The sequence below is a fragment of the Scomber scombrus genome, chromosome 8 (assembly GCF_963691925.1).
Source record: "Scomber scombrus chromosome 8, fScoSco1.1, whole genome shotgun sequence".
In the NCBI taxonomy this organism is placed as follows: Eukaryota; Metazoa; Chordata; class Actinopteri; order Scombriformes; family Scombridae; genus Scomber; species Scomber scombrus.
This window is the reverse complement of record NC_084977.1, coordinates 32,571,138-32,594,989: the sequence shown is the minus strand read 5'-3', so window position 1 is coordinate 32,594,989 and position 23,852 is coordinate 32,571,138. Positions and strand designations below refer to the sequence as shown.

Below are 23,852 nucleotides of genomic sequence, written 5' to 3'. Positions count from 1 at the left end.
GCACACACACACACACACACACACACACACACACACACACACACAAACACAGACAGACACACACACACACACAAACAAACACACAGATACACACACACGCACACACACACACAGACACACACACACACACACACACACAAACAAACACACAGATACACACACACACACACACAAATACACACACACACTCACACACAGATACACACACACACACACACACAAATACACAAACAGACAGACAGATACACACACACAGAAACACACACACAAACAAACACACAGATACACACACACACACACAAATACACACACACACACTCACACAGATACACACACACACACACACACAAATACACAGACAGACAGATACACACACACACACACACACACAAATACACACACACACACATACACAAACACAGACAGACAGATACACACACACACACACACACACACAAATACACAAACACAGACAGACACACACAACCACACACACACAAATACACAAACACAGACAGACACACACACACACACACACACAAATACACAAACACAGACAGACACACACACACACACACACACAAATACACAAACACAGACAGACACACACACACACACACACACACACACACACACACACACACGCCAAACAGAGTCAATATTTCAAATTTCAAAAAATGAAACAAAGTAAACCAAGTTGTTTACTTCCTGTCCAGAGCTCTCCTCCCTGCGGCCCCCCGAGGGCCCCGAACCTTCTGTTGAACACCGACAGTCTGTCAGCAAGAATCCACAAAGTTTCTGATTCTACTGCAGACACACCGTCAGATCTGTGTGTGTGTGTGTTTCTGTTTGTGTGTGTTTGTTTGAGTGTGTGTGTGTGTATATCTGTGTGTGTTTCTGTGTGTGTGTATCTGAGTGTGTGTGTATATCTGTATGTGTGTGTTTCTCTCTGTCTGTGTGTAAGTGTGTGTGAGTATATTTCTGTGTGTGTGTTTATCTGTATGTGTGTCTGTGCGTTTCTGTGTGTGTGTGTGTGTGTTTCTGTGTGTGTGTGTGTTTCTGTCCTAGGCGACTTTTCAGGACATATTTCAGACTAATCTGGTTAATTTTCTCCATCAATGAAAAAACTGATTTTTGGCTCATTTGTTGAGTTTAAGGTGAAATTAATGAAAGTCTGAGTGATGTAGGCCAACATGTGTGTGTGTGTGTCTGTGTGTAGGTGTGTGTATCTGTGTGTGTTTCTGTATGTGTGTGTGTGTCTGTGTGTATTTCTGTGTGTGTGTGTCTGTGTGTGTGTGTTTCTCTCTCTGTTGTTTTTCTGTTATTTTTCGATCAAAGACAGAAACAGTCTGACTCTCCTTCATCCTCAGACACACTTTGACCTCTGACCCCTACAGCTGATTCTGTGACATCACAACAGACTCAAAACATCTGCTGCTTCATTTTAATCCCTTTATTAATATTTCTAATGTTTTGTTGCTTTTAATTTAATTAGTTTTGTATTATTTATAGTTTCAACATGTTCACGTCTGAGCTGTGTTTGTTAATAAAGTTTGAAGGATTGAAACACAGCAGCATGAAATGTTCAGACGGAGTTTATAACAATAAAAGTGTGACTGACTGTTTCATATTAACTTTATTACATTTCCATTGTTCAGTGTTTTCACTCTTCAGCAGTTTCAACACTCAGACTCTGCTGAAGTCAGACTCATGTTTCTTTCATTAGTTTGCAGAATAAAAGTCTTCAGTGTTTAATCTGATCACTGTTGACCTTTGACCTCTCTGCCTATTGGAGGGAATCAGATCAAACTGTGACTCTGCTGTAAAAAACTTCATAATGTTCCAGTGTGTTAAAGCAGCAGTCAGTCTGACAGTTCCTTCCTTCTGTCCTCCCTCCTTCCTTCCTTTCCTTCCTTCCTCCCTCCTACCTTCCTTCCTTCTTTCCTGCGTCCTTCCTTACTTCCTTTCCTTCCTCCCTTCCTTCTTTTCCTCCCTTCCATCCTTCCTCCCTTCCTTCCATCGTCCCTCCCTTCTTCCTCCCTCCTTTCCTTCCTTCTTCCTCCCTTCCTTCCATCGTCCCTCCTTTCCTTCCTTCTTCCTCCCTCCTTTCCTTCCTTCTTCCTCCCTTCCTTCCATCGTCCCTCCTTTCCTTCCTTCTTCCTCCCTCCTTTCCTCCCTTCCTTCCTTGACTCGAGGACAACAGGAGGGTTAAAGCAGCAGTCAGTCCTCCTGTTTATACATTAATATATTATACATGTATCAGTCTGAGCTTCACGTCTGAATCCTGCAGCTGTTTAACTTCATGTTAGTGAAACATTCACTTAAAGGAAAAGTTCAAAATTCTTCTAATCTGTTAAAGCATCAGTCAGGTGTTCATATGAACAGTAAAGAGCTCTACGTGCATTATGAATCTGTTAATAGTCAGTATGAACAGGAGGAATGATTCCAGTGTTCAGTGATGGAGGACTAAATCCACCGTCATTAAGGCTGCTTTCATACCACTAGTTCTATTACTAGATGAACCAGGCAGTATAATGGTCACTATGTAGCATCAGGCTGCGGTGCGGTCCGTGTTCACACCTGCAAACTAATCAAAGTGGTCCGATTGACGTTCCCTCATCTTCCGGTAGGTCGGCATTTGGTGCGGAGTCAAGCGGACCGAGACCAGCTCTCTTTGGAGGTCTCGGTCCGCTTGGTTTAGTGAGCACCCGAGTGTGATTGATGCTTTCACACCACCGAAAACTAACCGAACTAAAAGCTTTTGGTCCAAATGGACTGTTTAATGAGCTCCAACTGCTGTTGGTGTGAAGGCGACCTTAAACTAGATGATCAGCTTCTATTGAGCTTCAAAAACAAACGTGTTTCTACTTTAAATAAAATCAGCAGACAGGAAGTTACACACAGCAGACAGGAAGTTACACACAGCAGACAGGAAGTTACACACAGCAGACAGGAAGTTACACACAGCAGACAGGAAGTACTACAAAAACAACTTTTATTGTAAACAACACAAATACATCACAGAGTGTTTATGTGTGTTTTGTTGCTGGCTGGGTGTGTATATGTGTGTGTGTGTGTGTGTGTGTGTGTGTGTGTGTCTATGTGGGTTTCGTTAACAGCTGACTGGAGAAGTCGTACAGATCTTTGTTGACTTTCTTCAGAGTTTGAACTTCCTCTTCGAGCTCGGCGACTCGGACCTTCGTGTTCTCACCGTCTCCGAAAACAGACTGAGGACAAAAAAACCATCGATCAATAATCAATAATCAATAACTGCAACACAACCAATCAGATTCTACTTCCTGTCCTCTGCTGGATTAAAGCTTAAGCCCCGCCCCTTCTCACCTTGTCAGTCACAGCGTTCATCAGAGAGTTCAGCCGATCAGATTTCTGCAGGTACGTTTCGTCTTCCTCCTAAAAAAACATTAACAGGAAACGAGATCAACAGTCTGAGACTTCAAAATAAAAGTCTTTCACAGTGAAGTTGGTCTAATTAAGAGTAAAAAATAACATTCTTTTAGTTTGAAAGTATAAAAACGGCGTTGACTCCGCCTCCGAAAACAAAACAGGAACAAAAAACTGAGCTTTTATTTTTGTATCCAGGTGACTGTTGAACAGGAAGTGGGCGTGGCCTGGTCAGCTGACTCACCTGTGTGTAGAGTCCGAGGCGAACGCACACCTCTCCTGATTCGCCGGCGTCGCCCTCGGAGGCGTGAAGGTGTCGGCTGAAGCGCGGCAGAGGAACCGCCGGCCGGCTGTCCGGCAGGAACATGTTAGACGGAGCCGCCATGATGACCGCGTTGGTCACCGGACCTGCAGACATAAACAGGAAGTGATGTCAGAAAGTTACGGGTATCGGGACTGTGGTTACCATGGAAACGGAACATCTCAGGTGTCTGATTAAAGGTTGTAATGAGAAACGTTCTGCAGGTTCTAAGACGGGAGAACACCAGCAGAGAACAAACACGATGCGGATCACGTGACCGCCTGCAGCTGCACATCAACCGACCAATCAGCCGTCAGCTGACCTGTGACATCAGCGCTAGATGAGGATGAGCTGAGCTTCAGGCCTGAAGGCAGCGAGCAGATCAAAGAGAATCACTACTTCAATTTCTAACCTCGAATAACCCGAAACAGCAGCGGAGAGAGCAGAGAGCACAAACACTGACTTCATACATATAATATATAAGATATAATATACATACAATATATAATATACAATATACATATAATATACAATATACATATAATATATAATATATAATATACATATAATATATAATATATAATATACAATATACATATAATATACAATATACATATAATATATAATATACAATATACATATAATATATAATATATAATATACAATATACATATAATATACAATATACATATAACATATAATATACAATATACATATAATATATAATATATAATATACAATATACATATAATATATAATATACATATAATATATAATACAACATTCAACATCCATACATTATAAATATTAAATAGTTATATACAACAACATGCAGCAGCTCATTACATATTACATACCCATCATATAAATAATTTTATCATAATAACAGGCTGCAGCTGATTTATTCATTTATTATTATTATTATTATTATTTAGGATTCTGATTGGCTGTCAGTGTTTCTCTGAAAGTGATCCAACACTGTCGATGTCGTCATAGTTGTTGTGTGAACTCCTCCATCTACTGCTGTTACAATTCTTAATACTATATATTAATAGTTGTAGTTCTTGTTGTTGACGGACCTTCAGGCTGCATTCAATCATCAAACTTCTCAGCAGAAAATCATCATTTCAAACTAAACTCAAACTCATGACGCTGTGAAATAAACGTAACGTTAGCATCGAGCTAACAGAGATCAGAGAACATCGCTGTGCTCATTCTGTCGGGTTCTTTGAGGTTCTCCACAGAACCGTTGTGTTCATCGAGCTTCCAGCTGAGGATGCGGAGGAAGATAGGGGGGATCATCTTCTTTGCCTGTAACCATGGTAACCGAGACGTCCGGCTCGTCAGTCGCTGCCGAGCGTTCATTAATGTTTCTTCTTCAGTGATAAGAGGATCATCAGCCGACGGCACCGATCAGCTCAACTCTTCTTCTTCTTCTTCTTCTTCTTCTTCTCGCTGAGCCGTCAACCAGCAAACCTCCTAATTGAATGTTTTGGGGCTCAGCTTCGAAAAAAACCCTCTTAAGTTGTCAGTAAAGAAATAATTTACATGTTTTACTGAGAACTGAAGAAGAAGATGAAGAAGAAGAAGATGAAGAAGAAGCCAAGCGCTGACAGTCTCACTTCATCAACACTGACTGCAAACCAGCTTCCTGAGTTCAGCTTCAGAGACCAAGACGGGAAATTTATATAATTACGTATTGCACTTAATGTTTTATGTTATAGACCACACACACACACACACACACACACACACACACACACACACACACACACACACACACACACACACACACACACACACACACACACTTGAGTATTTCCTGGTAATTCCTTATGGGTAAACCATCACTGGTTATTTTAAAAAATTGGTTGGAGAGAAAAACAATGACAGCTCTCGATTGGCTGAATTTATCTCTAACTCTCCTGTTGTCCTCGAGTCAAGGAAGGAAGGGAGGAAAGGAGGGAGGAAAGGAGGGAGGAAGGAAGGAAGGAAGGAAGGGATGAAGGACAGAGGAAAGAAGGAAGGGGGGAGGAAAGAAAGAGGAGGGAGGGAAAGAAGGAGGGAGGGAAGGAAGGGAGGAAAGAAGGAAGGAAAGAAGGAAGGAGGGAAGAAGGAAGGAAGGAGGGAGGAAAGAAGGAAGGAGGGAAGAAAGGAGGGAGGAAAGAAGGAAGGAGGGAAGGAAAGAAGGAAGGGAGGAGGAAGGAAAGTAGGGAAGGAAGGAAGGAAGGGATGAAGGACAGAGGAAAGAAGAAGGGGAAGGTAGGGGGAGGAAAGAAAGAGGAGGGAGGGAGGGAGGAAAGAAGGAAGGAGGGAAGGAAAGAAGGAGGGAGGGGAAGGAAAGAAGGAAGGGAGGGAGGTCAAGGACGGAAGGAGGGAGGAAGAAGAAGGAAGGAGGGAAGAAAGGAAGGAGGAAGAAGGAATGAAGGGAAGGAAAGGTGAGGAGGAAGGAAAGTAGGGAAGGAAGGAAGAAGGAAGGAAAGGAGAAAGGGAAGTGAAGGAAGGAGAAATAAGGAACAGTCAAAACAGACGGGGTCAATTTGACCCGGGAGGACGACACGAAGGTTAAGTTATGTTTAGTAACGTAGTAAAATGTTCACTTCTGTTTTATCTGTTTACCTCATTTACTTATAAAGGAAACAGACGACTGGTCTCTGTTCTCTTCCTGCTGATCTACAGGTTGGCAGGTCTGTTATTGATCGATGTTTGATGGATCAGCTGATGATCCAGAGACACACTGACAGCTGCTCACACTGTTTAACACGATGTTTAATGTTTATTAAAATCCTGACATTTAAAGGTAATATGTGAGAAGCTTTAATGAGACTTCAGTTCCTCACAAACATGAGAACCATACAGACGGTTCTCTGCTCTGTTTACTCTGCTGCTCTCTGGACGATGATACAGAGCCGTGAGATGCTGCAGGACTGTGATGTACTTTAGCTGATCCTTTATTACGGCACGTTATCATATTTTACCTTTAATATAAGGCTGGGTATCGATTCAATCTGCTCTTAAATAATGTAAAGGTCTCAACTGTGTTACAAAATACAAATGTACTTTATTTTCTCTTCACATTAAAACAACAGGTTTTAAATGCAAACTTGTAAATTGGACAGTTTAAACTTGAGCTGGAAACAAAACGGTCTCAAGTCTCAAAATGAGAAAGGAAGTGAAAGTGAACTAAAACATTACATCACTGCAGACTGCATGAAGTCTGGTGTTGTATATCTGTTTGTTTCCCTCATATTACTACTGCTGTTTTAAAACATATTGTTTCTGTAAATGATGCCAACCAATAAAGCTTTATTAAAAAAAAAAAAAAATAAAACTTCATGGGGAAAAACCGATCTCATGCCCGATGAATCGATAATGCAAAATGTAAATTAAATCAATTAAATCAATTTTTTTACCCAGTACTACTTCACTATTTACTAATATTCAACGGTTTTATGTGTGTGTGTGTTCATTCATTCATCCATCCATTCATCCATAGGATCAATAAAGGCATCCATCCATCCATTCATCCATCCATTCATCCATCCATTCATTCATCCATAGGATCAATAAAGGCATCCATCCATCCATTCATCCATCCATCCATCCATTCATCCATCCATTCATTCATTCATCCATAGGATCAATAAAGGCATCCATCCATCCATTCATCCATCCATCCATCCATCCATTCATTCATTCATCCATAGGATCAATAAAGGCATCCATCCATCCATTCATCCATTCATTCATCCATCCATCCATCCATCCATCCATCCATCCATTCATCCATCCATTCATCCATCCATCCATCCATCCATCCATCCATCCATTCATCCATTCATCCATCCATCCATTCATTCATCCATCCATCCATTCATTCATCCATCCATCGATCCATCCATCCATCCATTCATCCATCCAGAGGATCGATAAAGGCAAACAGAGCAGAAAGTGAAGCTTGGATCTGAACTTTTCATTCTCCGTGTTGATTTGCTTCATCAGGACGGAGCGGACGGCGTCTCTGCCTCCAATCAGCTGATGACAACAACAACAGCTCCAAATCACAGAGGAAACACCATGTGGGTGTGTGTGTGTGTGTGTGTGTGTGTGTGTGTCTGATTTACTGCATCACTCTTCACCCTCTGATGAAACACTGAAACTCAAACTGGCTCAACGTCGTCTTCTCTTCTAACGGAGGACGTTTCCCAGCCCGCGGCGCCGAGCCCCGGCCCGCTGTCACCACTTCCTGTCTGGGGATCCTTTCAAATTAATTTCACTCAGATTACCTCGAGGATCAATTTAAAGGCAGCGTGGAAGGCGAGCCACCTGGGAGCTGGGGAGATGTTTGCAGTAATGAGTGAGGGACCGCCGTCACGCTTATTGACAGACGATGAAAACAGGAAGCTGATTAACATGCAGGAGACAAACCGCAGCCTGGACTCTGCTCAGCTGGTTAAATCAGTTCTGATCAGCGGGTTTTATTCTTCTCTGACCGCTGAAACGCTTCCCTGAACATCCTGAGAGGGGACGAGTCCAAATGTAGGAAACAGGTCCATTAAACCGTTTAAAACCACTTTAAACCTCCTGTTGTCCTTAGGAAGGAAGGAAGGAAGGAAGGAAGGAAGGAGGAGGGAAGGAGGAAGGAAGGATGGAAGGAAGGAATGAGGAAGGAAGGAAGGAAAGGAGTAAGGAAGTAAGTAAGTAAGTAAGGAAGGAAGGAAGGAAGGAAAGGAGTAAGGAGGGAGGGAGGGAGGAAGGAAGGGAACAAGGTGCGTTCAGACCAAGCACGATGCTGCGCGACAAGATTACATGTTAAGTAAATGCAAACACGCGATTAGACGCAAATTCGCGTGGGGCGTCCATCGCGCGAGTTTAGCCCAGCTGGCTTTCCCTTATAAAGTTTTGAAGAAGAAGAAAAACAAACAGCTGACTCTCCCGGCATAAAGTTACTGGTTTACTAGATTCAACAGTTAATTTACGTGTTTCTGTGTCGCAGGAAATGGAAGAACCTCAGGAGCCTCAGGGACACATATGAGAGAAAAGAGGAAGTGATCTCAGCCATGGTTGATGATGGAAGAAGCAATGTTGTTGTTATCTAGTGAAAATTCGAAACTCGAGCGATGGCGCGACAGATTCCTTTTTGTCGCACGGTTTTATCGTGTTCATCGCGTTTGGTCTGAACGTAGGGTAAGGAGGGAGGGAGGAAAACAGGAAGGAAGTAAGGAGAGAAGGAAGGGAGGAAAGAAGGAAGGAAGGAATGAGGAAGGAAGGAAGGGAGGAATAAATATGAATTCAAATCAAAAGCTCCTCACAGCTCCTCCCTGCTGCTCTGAGTCTTTATGGACAGGAAGTGAATATTTACTGGAGACTCTGCTGCCTTGCTCAGAGGAAGAAATCAATGTGCAGTGTTTATATGAGCTGATGTTTGTGTAAGTGAATAAAACATGGAGCTGCTGCAGAGACGCAGAGACGCAGGGGACACGGAGAGGAAACTAAATAAAATGACCTCACAGAGCAGAGAGACAAACAGATTTAAAAACTGCACTGAAATAAAATGTCTGCAGTCGAGTTTTTATCCTGAAATCATCACAAGGACAAAATTAAAGTCGTCTCCTTCAGACTGAAACTCGTGTTCAGAGAGTCAATAAATCAGAACAGAGGACAGTTATAGATAAATGAGAATTAGGAAACAGCAGAAACATGTTTGATTTAATACTTCTTATTTAGACTGTTGGTTAGTAGCTGAAGGTCTTTAGTCTCCTTCTTCACTGGAGGTCTGCAGACCCAATGAGGCGGTGCAGGGAGAACTCATTTAAATGGGGGCAGTGTGTTGTTTAGGCTGCAGGGGGGGGGGGGCAGCAGAGAGGGGGGGGCAGCAGGGGGGGGCAGCAGGAGGGGGGGGGGCTGCAGGGGGGCACAATAGCACACAGCGAGGAAGTTAAACTAGAATCAACTTTTAGAGCTGATCAACCACGATGGAGACGAAGATGTTTCTATAAGAGGAAGAGAAGACATTTAACCTTCCCTGACCCGACCCCGTCTGTTTTGACTGTTCCTTCTTTCCTTCTTCCATCCCTCCCTTCCATCCCTCCCTTCCTTCCTTCATCCCTCCCTTCCTTCTTCCATCCCTCCCTTCCATCCCTCCCTTCCTTCTTTCCTTCCGTCCTTCCTTCCTTTTTTCTTCTGTCCTCTTTTCCTCTCTCCGTCCTACTTTCCTTCCTGTCCTTCCTTCTTTCCTCCGTCCTTCCTTCCTTCCTCCCTCCCTTCTATCTTCCCTCCCTCCTTCTCTCTTTCTTTCCTTCCCCCCTCTTTTCCTTCCTTCCTTCCTTCCTTCCTTCCTCCCTCCTTCTTTCCTTCCTTCCCTCCTTCCTTCCTTCCTTCTTTCCTTCCTTCCCTCCTTCCTTCCTTCCATCATTACTTAATTACTTCCTTTCTCCGTCCCTTCCTCCCTTCTTTCCTTTGTCTTTCTTTCCTTCCTTCCTCCCTACCTCTTTTCCTTTCTCCCTCCTTCCCTCCTTCCTTCTTTCCTTCCTTCCCTCCTTCCTCCCTTCCTCCTTTCCTTCCTCCTTCCCTTCCTTCCTTGACTCGAGGACAACAGGAGGGTTAATGTAACATGGATCCTCAGTTCCCAGTTCAGGTCAGAGCAGCTATGTACTGGTTTCACTGGTTTCTGTCTGCAGCTGATCCCAAACAACAACCACTAAAACTTTATCTCCAGTCTTGTTCACGGTCGATTCGCTCCAGCTGAGCCGAACTGATGATTCCTCCTGATTGAATGAAATATTTCAACAAGTCTTTTATGAGGTTTCATCAGATCAAACACAAAGTGCTCAGAGTAAAGAAACTGAATTTATATCAGAGATCCAGAATCAGACACTGACAGCAGAGACGTGACACGTTAGAAATGTGAAGTACAGACACTTCGACATGAGGAGGCAGGAACATAGACTGTATATATAAAGGACGTAACATCCGTGACGTCACCCATTGGTTTGTGGACTGCTGCTCGGAGGCCAATAGTATCGGATCTGAGCAGCGCAATCTTGAAAATTTCAGGTGCATGCTGGGAAAAATAAAAACAGGGATTCTACTTATATGGGCATCAGGAGGAGCATGAGGCGCCCTCCTGAACCTGTGAACCAATCAACCTGTCAATCACCACGTAGCCACGCCCTAATGCATACCCTGCTTTATCGTCACATATAAAATCAGGGAGGCCAAAATGTCCCAAATGAACATCATACTGCATTGAAGAAGGCTTTAAACTAGCGATTGAGACCATAAACACATTTTGAAAACGTTTACTGAGGTTAGAAATCAAGTGAGAAGTTGGTGAATTCTCCATTGACTTGTATAGAGACGGAAGTCCTTTTGACACCAAAACGGTCGCCCCCTGGTGGCCTTTTGATAGAATGCAGTTTTAAGTTACTTCCTCGTTGGCCTCATTTCAGAGGACCTGAACTCCCCGCCTGGGCAGGAATCAAACCAACAACCATCCACAGACTGCTGTCCCATTAACACCAATCAGAGGACACACAGATCAATAAGCCCCGCCTCCCAAATGAGGGCATGTGAGGTGAAGAAGACGAGGGGCGGAGCTTCACGCTGGAGACGCTGCCGACATCAACATCCAGTAATTACAGATTCAGCAGTGAGTCTCCTGCAGCGCTGAGGTCAGCAGCCGTCCATCCTCGTGTTGTGTCCTCGAGCAAGGCGTCGACCTGCTGCCTCGTTCACAGTCGCTCGGGACGGAGCTGCGACTCGGAGATGTAAATATAAAAAGAGACATCAAAAGACACAAACACGCCCCTCCATTAAAATCAGAGCGGGTCAATGAAGCGGCGATCGGGTCACCATGACGACAGGTGATGAATAATTCAGAGAGTCGGAGTCGGATCCGAGCTGCGAGATGAGACAGTGGAGACTTCCTGTCCACCAGACATCGTTATACTGGTTTTACCTCTGAACTGGTTCAACAAGTCTTTAGTGTTTGTTTACTCATAACATTAAGAGGTAAATAAGTATGATATTTATTATTTTGTATTTGTATTAATTTAACCCTCCTGTTGTCCTCGAGTCAAGGAAGGAAGGAAGGGAGGAAGAAGGAAGGAAAGGAGGAAGGAAGGGAGGAAGAAGGAAGGAAAGGAGGGAGGGAGGAAAGATGGAAGGGGGGAAGAAGGAAGGAAAGGAAGAAGGAAGGAAGGGAGGAAGAAGGAAGGGAGGAAGGATGGAAGGAAGGGAAGAAGGAAGGAAGGGAGGAAGAAGGAGGGAAAGGAGGGAGGGAGGAAGGATGGAAGGGGGGAAGGAGGAAGGAAAGGAGGAAGGAAGGGACGAAGAAGGAAGAAAGGAAGGTAGGAAGGTAGGGAGGGAGGAAACAAGGAAGGAGGGAAGGAGGGAAGGAAAGAAGGAGGAAGGGAGGACAGAATGAAGGGAGGAAATAGAGAGGAAGGAACGAAAGAGAAAAGGAGGGAGGAAGGAAGGGAGGAAATAAGGAACGGTCAAAACAGACGGGGTCAATTTGACCCGGGAGGACGACACAAAGATTAAACTCACAGTCTGATAGTTATTTTAGGTGCTTTAAAGAGTTTTCACACAACGTCAAACAGATTTTACTTGACATGGATCGTTATAAATATTTCATCGGTGACTCAGACGTTAACACGCGGACACAAATCAAACTGAGTCTGGATTCTGAGACATCAAACACATCAGCGTGTGAAAAGAGCTTTAATCTGTGATGATTCAATGAGAGTTTAAAGATATGTGGTTTACGGTTGTCTTATATAATTCTTTATGGGCTGTTCAGGTCGGCTTTTAACTCATCATTAAGAGCTTTTCACACTTCAACGTGTCCTCTCTTGTAAATCACAAATAAAATCCTTCACAGTGAAAGTCTTCTGTTCTGGATAAAACCACAGGCAGTGATGGAGGACGGCTGTTTGCACTGAGAAAGTATATTTCTTGCTTGTTGTGGTAATAGAAACTGGCTAATTATCTCCCTCTCAATTACAAATATTGATTGGCTGCTTGGCTCAGGCTGCTGGAATTACACTAATGGTTCAAATCTGGTCCAACACAGAGACATAAATCAGACTGAGTGTGTGCTGGAGGCTGAAGCTCTGCCAACACACTGCAGATACTCAGAAAACACCCTCATCTGCAGCGTGTTTACACTGATCTGACCCACAGAGACTCACCTGCACACCTACACCTGGACTCACTGATCACCTGGTGGAGCGATATAGACTCCAGCCGATTTCTAAATGTCAAATGTTGAAGCTGCTGCAGAGGAAAACATCTTGAATCCAACTTGTTTTGTTACAGAAGTTTAAAGGCAACACCCACCAGATCTACCCAATCAGCTTCAGTGCTGATTCTGATCTTAATAAGTGGATTCGCCAAAATACAGAGTTTACGTAGATGCATTGATTTATATATCAGAAAAGGAGAACTGGCACCAGATTAGTATTCAGTACAGACAGAAACCTTAAATACAGGTATCAGCAAGAGAAAGTAGACTGACTAGTTCTAGAGGGACTGCAGATGTATTGCACTTTGTCTGTTCACGGACGTAACATCCGTGACGTCACCCATTGGTTTGTGGACTGCTGCTCGGAGGCCAATAGTATCGGATCTGAGCAGCGCCATCTTGAACATTTCAGGTGCATGCTGGGAAAAATAAAAACATGGATTCTACTTATATGGGCATCAGGAGGAGCATGAGGCGCCCTCCTGAACCTGTGAACCAATCAACCTGTCAATCACCACGTAGCCACGCCCTAATGCATACCCTGCTTTATCGTCACATATAAAATCAGGGAGGCCAAAATGTCCCAAATGAACATCATACTGCATTGAAGAAGGCTTTAAACTAGCGATTGAGACCATAAACACATTTTGAAAACGTTTACTGAGGTTAGAAATCAAGTGAGAAGTTGGTGAATTCTCCATTGACTTGTATAGAGACGGAAGTCCTTTTGACACCAAAACGGTCGCCCCCTGGTGGCCTTTTGATAGAATGCAGTTTTAAGTTACTTCCTGTTTGGCCTCATTTCAGAGGACCAGAACTCCCCACCTGGTGCAATACAGTGTGTTGTGTTCAGGTGTCTTAGTGTCTTCGGTGCTGTCCTGTTTAATGCAGCGTGTTGTGTTCGGGTTCCCTTGGTGCTGTTGGTCTCCATCCTCCACTCAGTGAGGGTAATGAATCCTGAGATGAAGGGTTGATCTCATGATGTCAGAGCTGGTTGTAGAGTGAAAAGGTCTCGCTCTGACGCCTCCAGGAGAGCCGCTCCGCTGTCAGACGGATGTTTCTTAATAACAGTCGGAGAGATTTGACACGTTGAGACTCAACAGCCTCGAGGAGTCAGAAACATTGAGCTCTGCAGCGCTGCAGATAGACCGAGGAACAGATTCATATCTTTCATTTCCTCTTTACTGTCATGAACTCAGACTGAACCTCACTTTAAAATCAGTACACAGTTAAAGTCAAACATAGAGATGACAAAACAAAAAAACAACGAAACTCTGGCTAAAATCGTTGTTTATTTATAGTTAATGTGCAAAATATAATATTAGGTAATTATTAATGTATGAGAAGAATCCACGCTGTTTATTCAGTCCGATCAAAAGTCCACAAAACAAAGATTTATTTATAATGTTACAGAAGAATAAGAAGAGAAACTGGAGCAGATGAAGTGTTTCTGTCTTATATAATAAACCAGATGTGTTGATGAGCAACGTAAAGATTAATGGATAAATACCAGAAGACTAAAAACAGGCAGGAAATGGCTGCTGTTCACCGATTCGACCCAAATTCTGAGAGAAACTCATCAAAAATTCATACGGCTGTCAAACAGGGATCTTCTGAGTGCGTTCAATCTTCTCATATTACTCTCGGCAAAATACAGAATTATGCTTTTAATTTATAACCAAGTAAAATATCAAATCCTATCGAGTCTGAGTGTTTTATTGCAGCTGAATCTCGTAATGTTGCCGATTTATCTTCATCATTTATGGATCGGGGCGATTTATCTGGAGTTTTATTGAGGAGAGGAAGATAGAAACACTCATCATAACAAGCTTTTTATCAGATTCTTTGCTTTTTTTTACTCATTATTCAGAGAATGAACTAATCTAACCTCGTGGTGAGATTGTTATTGCTGATTTTTATGTAACAAAAAGATTCAAAACCTGACTTCAAAGCAGCACTGACATTTTTATCATATTTAGGTTTTTAGGTCCGTTGATAAAGAAAATGAATTGTTTCAGTTTTAAGATGTTTAATCTGGAGATAATCTGTGATTTTTAAATACCAGACCTAAATAAGATTCCCAGCTGAATATTCAGAGCTGAGATGAATCAGTTTGAAGCGCTGCTGTCATGGAGGATGAAGCTTTTTTATTTTAACGAATCAGTCTCACTCATTCTGAGCAGCGTTGGCCGACTACACGAAGAATGTCCGAAGACGTCAGGAAGGCGGGGGATGACCAGGCCTCCATCCGTCCAGCCAAAGAAGGGATTACCGCCTCCTGACAGTCCGTTTGAAGTGTGAACGCCTTCGGAGCGCCGCAGCACAGAGAGGATTTGGTTAATTACAAAGTGCCACTCATGATCACCGCGGGGCGTTTTCTTCTTCATGTTCCTGTCAGACGCTGCAGGATCACTTATTATGAGCAAGAGTGAAAACTGAAAAAGCCAGCTGGGTCAGAGCGGCGACGCTTCATTAATAAACCAGCAGCGAGGAGGAATCGTTTAAAACACGGAGGGTAAATTCACCTTCACCTCCCGGCTTGTTTCTGAGCCCCGAGAAACAAGACCTGATCTGATCCAATCCAGGCTTAATCCCGCCAGCTTTAAATCAATCAAACTGATCCATACAGTCGCACAGAGCGGAACAGCTGCACGGCAACAGATTAAAAACATCAATATGAAGACATGCAATCATCACACTGGTTACTGAGACGACAAACATCCATCGAGGGATCAATGAACTGATCGATGGGTTGATTGGAATTTGTGACTGATTGCTTCTAAACCATAGACTGTATATATAATGGACGTAACAGCCGTGACGTCACCCATTGGTTTGTGGACTGCTGCTCGGAGGCCAATAGTATCGGATCTGAGCAGCGCCATCTTGAACATTTCAGGTGCATGCTGGGAAAAATAAAAACATGGATTCTACTTATATGGGCATCAGGAGGAGCATGAGGCGCCCTCCTGAACCTGTGAACCAATCAACCTGTCAATCACCACGTAGCCACGCCCTAATGCATACCCTGCTTTATCGTCACATATAAAATCAGGGAGGCCAAAATGTCCCAAATGAACATCATACTGCATTGAAGAAGGCTTTAAACTAGCGATTGAGACCATAAACACATTTTGAAAACGTTTACTGAGGTTAGAAATCAAGTGAGAAGTTGGTGAATTCTCCATTGACTTGTATAGAGACGGAAGTCCTTTTGACACCAAAACGGTCGCCCCCTGGTGGCCTTTTGATAGAATGCAGTTTTAAGTTACTTCCTCGTTGGCCTCATTTCAGAGGACCGGAGCTCCCCTCCTGATTTTAACATGAAACCTGAGCAGGTAAAAACACTGGACATGTACCTCTGGTGACCAATCAGAGCGTAGACACCTCATTGGCTGAGACTTGTGCTTTTACTTTGAAGGAGTGTGAGTGCTTTTATTGTTGTTGTTGTTAATATGAGGCACCTGGACTGCTTTTATTGTGTAGGGGCTGCTTTTTAAATGTATTTATTGTGAAACCTGAAATCTTCCAGGAGGGTCGAGAACCGGACCGTTGGGGTCGATCTGTGGTTGATCAATGGGGAAAAAGCGACATTCATGGACTAATGTGTGCTAATGACGTAGCATAGTTAGCAGGCTACATGGCTAGCGGGTCATATCAAAGAGACTAAACTGTATTATGTTGCTTACAGCTGTAAATTCACCACATCTGACCAGAAGCTAACCTGCCAAACTCTCATGGGTTGTAAAGCTCCAGACGAGGCGATTGGCTCCAGCGATTATCCGACCAATGAGAATCTGATCAGACTAGAGTGCATCGACTAACCATCAGTCCTAGTGATGTCACGACGAGGGGCGGAGCTTACCTTTGTGGGCGAAGCAGCGGATGCTCTGTTTGCTCTGGATGTCCCAAAGTCGAACCGTCTCATCGTGGGAACCGGAGAGGAGGAGAGTCCCGTCCATCGACACCGACAGGCAGGTCACCAGGTTCCTGAGGAGACCAAAGAGTTCAGAACACCTACAGCCTCGTCTACCAGCAGACCCTGACCCATAAACACGGCATTTATAATTTCATGAGGACACATTTAAAGACTGTGGAAAGTGAATTCAGACATTTTCTTCTAAACACATTAAATAGGTCATAAATGTATTTCTAAAAAAGGTTAAAAAAGCATTTCAACCATTTAGATTTGAATTGTGGAGCTAGGCTTAGCATAAACCCGCCCTGCTGCTGTAGAGGTATAAATACATTCAGCACACACTACTACTACAGTCTACAGGTAGCCAGTTAGCTGAGTTAGCCGCCGAGCTAGCCGCCAAGTTAGCCACCAAGTTAGCCGCCGAGCTAGCAGCTGAGTTAGCAGTAGAAAGCTCTCAGGCCTAGCGTCCATGTTTCTGGTAGAGGTGGTGACTTTGATTGACAGGTGACACTTGGTAGGGGGCGGGGCTTCAGCGGACTCAGCGGCCACTCCCACAGCGTTTGGGAGCAGAGAAATAGGCAGACTATTACGCAACTTTGAAGCCTAATTTCACATATTTGGCGATTTTTTTAATCATTCAAATTTGGCAGGGTGGTTAACAACACACTTTACTGTGGTATGTCAAACTCAGAACACATATTTATTCTTACTTTACACGGACTTTAAGTGTTGTGTAAATGTCCAAACGTTACAGAACATTTAGAGTCAAACTTTCATGAAAACAAACCAGGTTCAGGAGCTTCAACAACCTGACTGCACTGTGATAAATAACCTCTACTCTACTGTATTAATTCTAATAGATGTATATTAATAGATACAGACACACCCAGCAACCATTTTTCTTTGTTCCTAAAACAAATAAAGAATTCAGTAGACGTGCTTTTAAATTTAAAGCTCCATCGGACTGGAACATTTATATCCAATAATATACGAATCATCAATTCATTTTGCATCTTTAAGAATTCACTATTTTACTTTCTCAATGGTAATGTCTTTACCCCTATTAGTAACATTGCTATTGTATGTATTTATGCATAATGTAAGGTATAATGATGATTATTATTATTACTGTACTGTGGATAATAATGGTATGATATAATGGTGCTGTATTTGTTATATGGTGACATTTGATATTATATCATGTTGTATATATTAAGATTGATAATATTATTTAGTATTACTACTCGTATTACTCTAATTACTATTATTATTACTATTGTAATTACTATTAATATTAATATCATTATGATATATAGCAGCTACGATTGTTGGATTTCATCTGTGAGAGCAACATTTATCTCTAATGAAGGAAGGAAGGAAGGGAGGAAGGAAGAAGGAAGGAAAGAAAGGAGGGAGGGAGGAAGGAAGGAAGGAAGGGAGGAAGAGGGAAGGAAGGCAGGAAGGGAGGAAGGAAGGAAGGGAGGAAGAAGGAAGGAAGGAAAGGAGGAAGAAGGAAGGAAGGAAAGGAGGAAGAAGGAAGGAAAGGAGGGAGGGAGGAAGGGAGGAAGGAAGAAGGAACGAAAGAAAGGAGGGAGGAAGGAAAGGAGGAAGAAGGAAGGAAAGGAGGAAGGAAGGAAGGAAGGGAGGAAGAGGGAAGGAAGGCAGGAAGGGAGGAAGGAAGGAAAGGAGGAAGAAGGAAGGAAGGAAAGGAGGAGGGAGGAAGGAAGGAAGGGAGGAAGGAAGAAGGAAGGAAAGGAGGGAGGAAGGGAGGAAGGAAGAAGGAATGAAAGGAGGAAGGAAGGAAGGGATGAAGGACAGAGGAAAGAAGGAAGGAAAGGAGGGAGGAAATCAGTCCTTGGCTACAATTGGATACATTTATGTTTTTTGTTCTCTGAAAAATGTAGAATGATGTAGATTGTCCCTGTGGAGAAATAAATAAATAAATATATATATAAATATAAATATAGATATGTATTGAGACGTAGTGATATCTGTTCATAGAGCCCAGAGGCAGCGCTGTTGTTCTGTTCAGTAAAAACAAGAAGCTTCATTTTACATTCAGCAGCTACGATTGTTGGATTTCATCATTTATCTAGAAAGAGGAATTATATCATGGAGACATTAGAGGCAGCGGTGAATCAGCTCAGAGCCGCTCAGATCCGTCCATCCATCAGGCTGGATGACGACACGTTGACCAGCCGGCAGCTGAAACTGGGCCAGCGGCGCCGAAACACTCGTTCAATCACAGAACCTCGGACCGGGAATCTAAACGTCTCAAACTTAATAAAGTGACGTATTAACATTAGAAACAGCTCTTAGCTCGGCCATCGCTGCCAGTCGGTGTGAAATGTATCTGCTTTCCACACAGTCAGCTCCCCCAATGCATGCTGGGTAATAAACAGCCGGAGCCAGTTTCAGTCCTTTTGGTCTGAGTTTGGAACCGGATCAGAACACAAGAACACACTGAGGAAGGTTCTTAGGTTCTCATTTGTTCTGCTTACAACAGAAAGTCAGAATCTTTGTTTCCTGCTGACAGAAACAGACGAGTTTGACTTTCAGCGAGTTTAATAAAGTTCTTCTTCTACGTGATGTTTACCGGACGTCTAACTTTAAACCTTTCAGAGAGTTTTACCTTCCTGTCGTCCTCCCGGGTCAAATTGACCCCGTCTGTTTTTACTGTTCCTTCTTTCCTCCCTCCCTCCTTCTCTCTTTCTTTCCTCCCCCCTACCTTAATCCCTTCCTTCTTTCCTCTGTCCTTCTTTCCTTCCTTACTTCCTCGCTTCCTTCCTTCCTCCCTCACTCCTTTCCTTCCTTCTTCCTCCTTTCCTTTCTCCCTTCCATCCTTCCTCCCTTCTTCCTCCCTCTTTTCCTTCCTTCCTCCTTCCTCCCTCCCTCCTTTCTCCCTTCCATCCTCCCTCCCTTCCTTCCTCCCTCACTCCTTTCCTTCCTCCCTTGACTCGAGTTCAACAGGAGGGTTAATAAAGTTCTTTATATTCTACATTAGTGATATTTGCCGGACGTCTAACTCTAACCCTTTCAGAGAGTTTAATAAAGTTTTATTTCTCGTGTTAGATACGATCTTACAGCAGAGTTCAACCTTCAGCAGATCTTTATTTAAACTCAACCAGCAGCTCTGGCCTCGGCTCACCTGTGTCCTTTGAACACCTGGTTCCCGTCGTTGTCGGACTGGAAGGATTTGTCCCGGCTGAGACTCTGCAGATGAAACACAAACAGTTCAAACAGTTAATGTTTCTGGACGTCAGCAGAGTGACACTACGGCAGCGGCAGCAGCAGCGGCAGCGGCGGCAGCGGCGGCGGCGGCGGCGGCAGCAGCAGCAGCAGCAGCGGCAGCGGCAGCAGCAGCAGCAGCAGCGGCAGCAGCAGCAGCAGCAGCAGCAGCGGCAGCGGCAGCAGCAGCAGCAGCAGCAGCGGCAGCGGCAGCAGCGGCAGCAGCGGCAGCAGCAGCAGCAGCAGCAGCGGCAGCAGCAGCAGCAGCAGCGGCAGCAGCAGCAGCAGCAGCAGCAGCAGCAGCAGCAGCAGCAGCAGCAGCAGCAGCAGCGGCAGCGGCAGCAGCGGCAGCAGCGGCAGCAGCAGCAGCAGCAGCAGCAGCAGCAGCAGCGTGGCCTCATTAGCTTCCAGCTCAGGTACCACTCTGCTCTCTGCTTCCTGTTCTCTGGCTCGGTGCCGTCTCTCAATGCTTTGATCGATTCCTTTAATTTACATCAATTAAAGATGAAGTTGCATCAGAACGTCTGAAACCAAACAAACATCTCTCTCTCTCTTTATAACTCCTCTGGACTGCAGACTGGAGCTGGCCGATAAAACTGGAACAATAATGAACTCACAACATCATTTCCCTCAATAGACAAATAACTAATGTTGATGAATGTTGGACATAATTAAACTGAGAGCTTTCATTTGTTTAATTTAATGCTGAAGTTGTCGTGTGTTACTTGATATGTGACTAACTTTGTATCACACTACACTTCATAGCTTCCTTCCTTCTGTCCTTCTCTCTCTTTCCTTCCTCTCTCTTTCCTTCCTTCCTCAATCCCCCTTTCTTCCTTCCTTCTGTCCTTCCTTCCTCCCTCCTTCCTTCCTTCCTTTCCTTCTTTCCTCCCTCCCTCCTTCTCTCTTTCTTTCCTCCCCTACCTTCCTCCCTTCCTTCTTCCCTCTGTCCTTCTTTATTTCCTCCCTCCCTTCCTCTTTTCCTTTCTCCCTCCCTCCTACCTTCCTTCCTTCCTTATTTCCTCCGTCCTTCCTTCCTCCCTCCCTCCTTTCCTTCCTTCCTTCCTCCCTCCTTCCTTCCTTTCTTTCTTTCCTCCCTCCCTCCTTCTCTCTTTCTTTCCTCCCCTACCTTCCTCCCTTCCTTCTTCCCTCTGTCCTTCTTTATTTCCTTCCTCCCTTCCTCTTTTCCTTTCTCCCTCCTCCTACCTTCCTTCCTTCCTTATTTCCTCCATCCTTCCTTCCTCCCTCCTTTCCTCCCTCCCTCCCTCCTTTCCTTCCTTCCTTCCTCCCTCCTTTTCCTTCCTTCTTCCTCCCTTCCTTCCTTGACTTGAGGACAACAGGAGGGTTAAACTGTTTCCTTCACTGCTGCTTCCTGCAGGTTTTACTGGTGTAATGTGTTAAAGTATCTATAACATATATTTCTATAACATGTCTTCTCTGTCTCTGAGCTGAACTGAGCTTCTGGTTCCCTCTCAGCGCTCTGATAGCGTCGCTGTACTCAACCTGCTCAGCACCAAACAGACACAGTTAGATCAGTGACCTGTGAGACGAGCAGCTTTAACCCTCCTGTTGTCCTCGAGTCACGGAAGGAAGGAAGGAAGAAAGGATGGAAGGGAGGAAGAAGGAAGGACAGCAGGAAGGAAGGAAGGGAGGAAGAAAGGATGGAAGGGAGGAAGAAGGAAGGACAGCAGGAAGGAAGGAAGGGAGGAAGAAAGAATGGAAGGGAGGAAGAAGGAAGGAAAGCAGGAAGGAAGGAAGGGAGGAAGGAAGGAAAGTAGGGAAGAAGGAAGGAGGGAAGGAAAGAAGGGATGAAGGAAGGGAGGAAAGGAAAGAAGGAAGGGAAGAAGGAAGGAAGGATGGAGGAAAGAAGGAAGGAGGGAAGCGAGGAGGGAGGGAGAAAGGAAAAGAGGAAGGGAGGAAAGAAGTACAGAGGAAAGAAAGAAGGGAGGAAGGTACGGGGGAGGAAAGAAAGGAAGGAGGGAAGGAAAGAAAGGAGGGAGGGAGGAAAGAAGGAAGGACAGAAGGATGGGAGGAAAGAGAGAGGAAGGAAAGAAATAAGGAAAGAAGGAGGGAGGGAGGAAGAAGGAAGGACAGACGGAAAGGAAGGAAGGAAGGAAGGAAGGGAGGAAAGAAGGAACAGTCAAAACAGACGGGGTCAATTTGACCCGGGAGGACGACAGAAGGTTTAAACATCTTCACAGAATCAGTTTGTTTTCTCAGTAGAAATAATATTTGTGGTATGAAGAGCTCCGGTTCAGAGTACAGATACAGAGCAGCTTTTCAAACATCCTGAGAGACTGAAGACAGTGTGATGAGGTCGGGGGGAGGACGGGGGGGGGGGGGAGGACGGGGGAGGACGGGGGTGTTTACGGGAGACGAGCTGGCTGGTTTGTTCTGAGGATTAACTCGCTGAAGCACAGAGCTTTAAAATGCAAATCTGCTGTGAAAAAGAAGCAACAGCATGTTGAGTCGGTGGAAGAAGAAAAGACGAGAGAGAGACGGTGAATGAATAAAGAGACGGATCATCACAAACACGTCGTCTCTTCATCATCCTCTTCCTCACACCCGACAGCTTCCTCTTGACATTTACTACCAGACTCTTGCTTTTACTTACAGATCAAACGCTTCTGATCAATGAGCTCATCGACAAACACTTCAGATACTCTCGTCTCGTACAAACACACTTTACTCTGCTACAGTGAGTCTGATCTGAGTCTGAGGAGGATGGAGGGATGGAGAGACGGAGAGATGGTAGGATGGAAGGACGGTAGGATGGTAGGATGGAGGGACGGAGGGATGGAGGGATGGAGAGACGTAGGACGGAGAGACGGTAGGATGGAGAGACGGAGAGACGGTAGGATGGATAGATGGAGAGATGGTAGGATGGACAGTAGGACAGTAGGATGTAGGACAGTAGGATGAGAGTGTGTGCTGATGGTAGGACAGCAGGACAGTAGGATGCAGGACAGTAGGATGCAGGACAGTAGGATGTAGGACAGTAAGATGCAGGACAGTAAGATGCAGGACAGTAGGATGCAGGACAGTAGGATGCAGGACAGTAGGATGTAGGACAGCCAGGACAGTAGGACAGTAAGATGCAGGACAGTAGGATGAGAGTGTATGCTGATGGTAGGACAGTAGAACAGCAGTTACAGTAGGATGTAGGACAGTAGGACACTAGGACAGTAGGATGTAGGACAGTAGGATGCAGGACAGTAGGACAGTAGGATGTAGGACAGTAGGACAGTAGGATGTAGGACAGTTGGACAGTAGGATGAGAGTGTGTGCTGATGGTAGGGCAGTAGGACAGCAGGACAGTAAGACAGTGGGACAGCAGTGTGCGAGTGTGTGCTGATGGTAGGACAGTAGGATGCAGGACAGTAGGATGCAGGACAGTAGGATGTAGGACAGTAGGATGCAGGACAGTAGGACAGTAGGATGCAGGACAGTAGGATGCAGGACAGTAGGATGAGAGTGTGTGCTGATGGTAGGGCAGTAGGACAGCAGGACAGTAAGACAGTGGGACAGCAGTGTGCGAGTGTGTGCTGATGGTAGGACAGTAGGATGCAGGACAGTAGGATGCAGGACAGTAGGATGTAGGACAGTAGGATGCAGGACAGTAGGACAGTAGGATGTAGGACAGTAGGATGCAGGACAGTAGGACAGTAGGATGCAGGACAGTAGGATGCAGGACAGTAGGATGCAGGACAGTAGGATGTAGGACAGTAGGATGCAGGACAGTAGGACAGTAG

At 44.5% G+C, this 23,852-nt stretch overlaps 1 protein-coding gene across 1 annotated transcript; it reads right to left on the bottom strand.

Annotated features, from left to right (window-relative positions):
• Window positions 1-2,987: 2,987 nt before the first annotated feature.
• Window positions 2,988-20,085, bottom strand: wdr18 (WD repeat domain 18; the record flags this gene model as incomplete). The annotated part of the gene is given in 5 exon segments (XM_062424953.1): window positions 2,988-3,227; window positions 3,343-3,411; window positions 3,647-3,810; window positions 16,819-16,943; window positions 20,021-20,085. Coding segments are annotated over 5 exon segments (552 nt in total), but the record flags the coding sequence as incomplete, so codon positions are not given.
• Window positions 20,086-23,852: the final 3,767 nt, after the last annotated feature.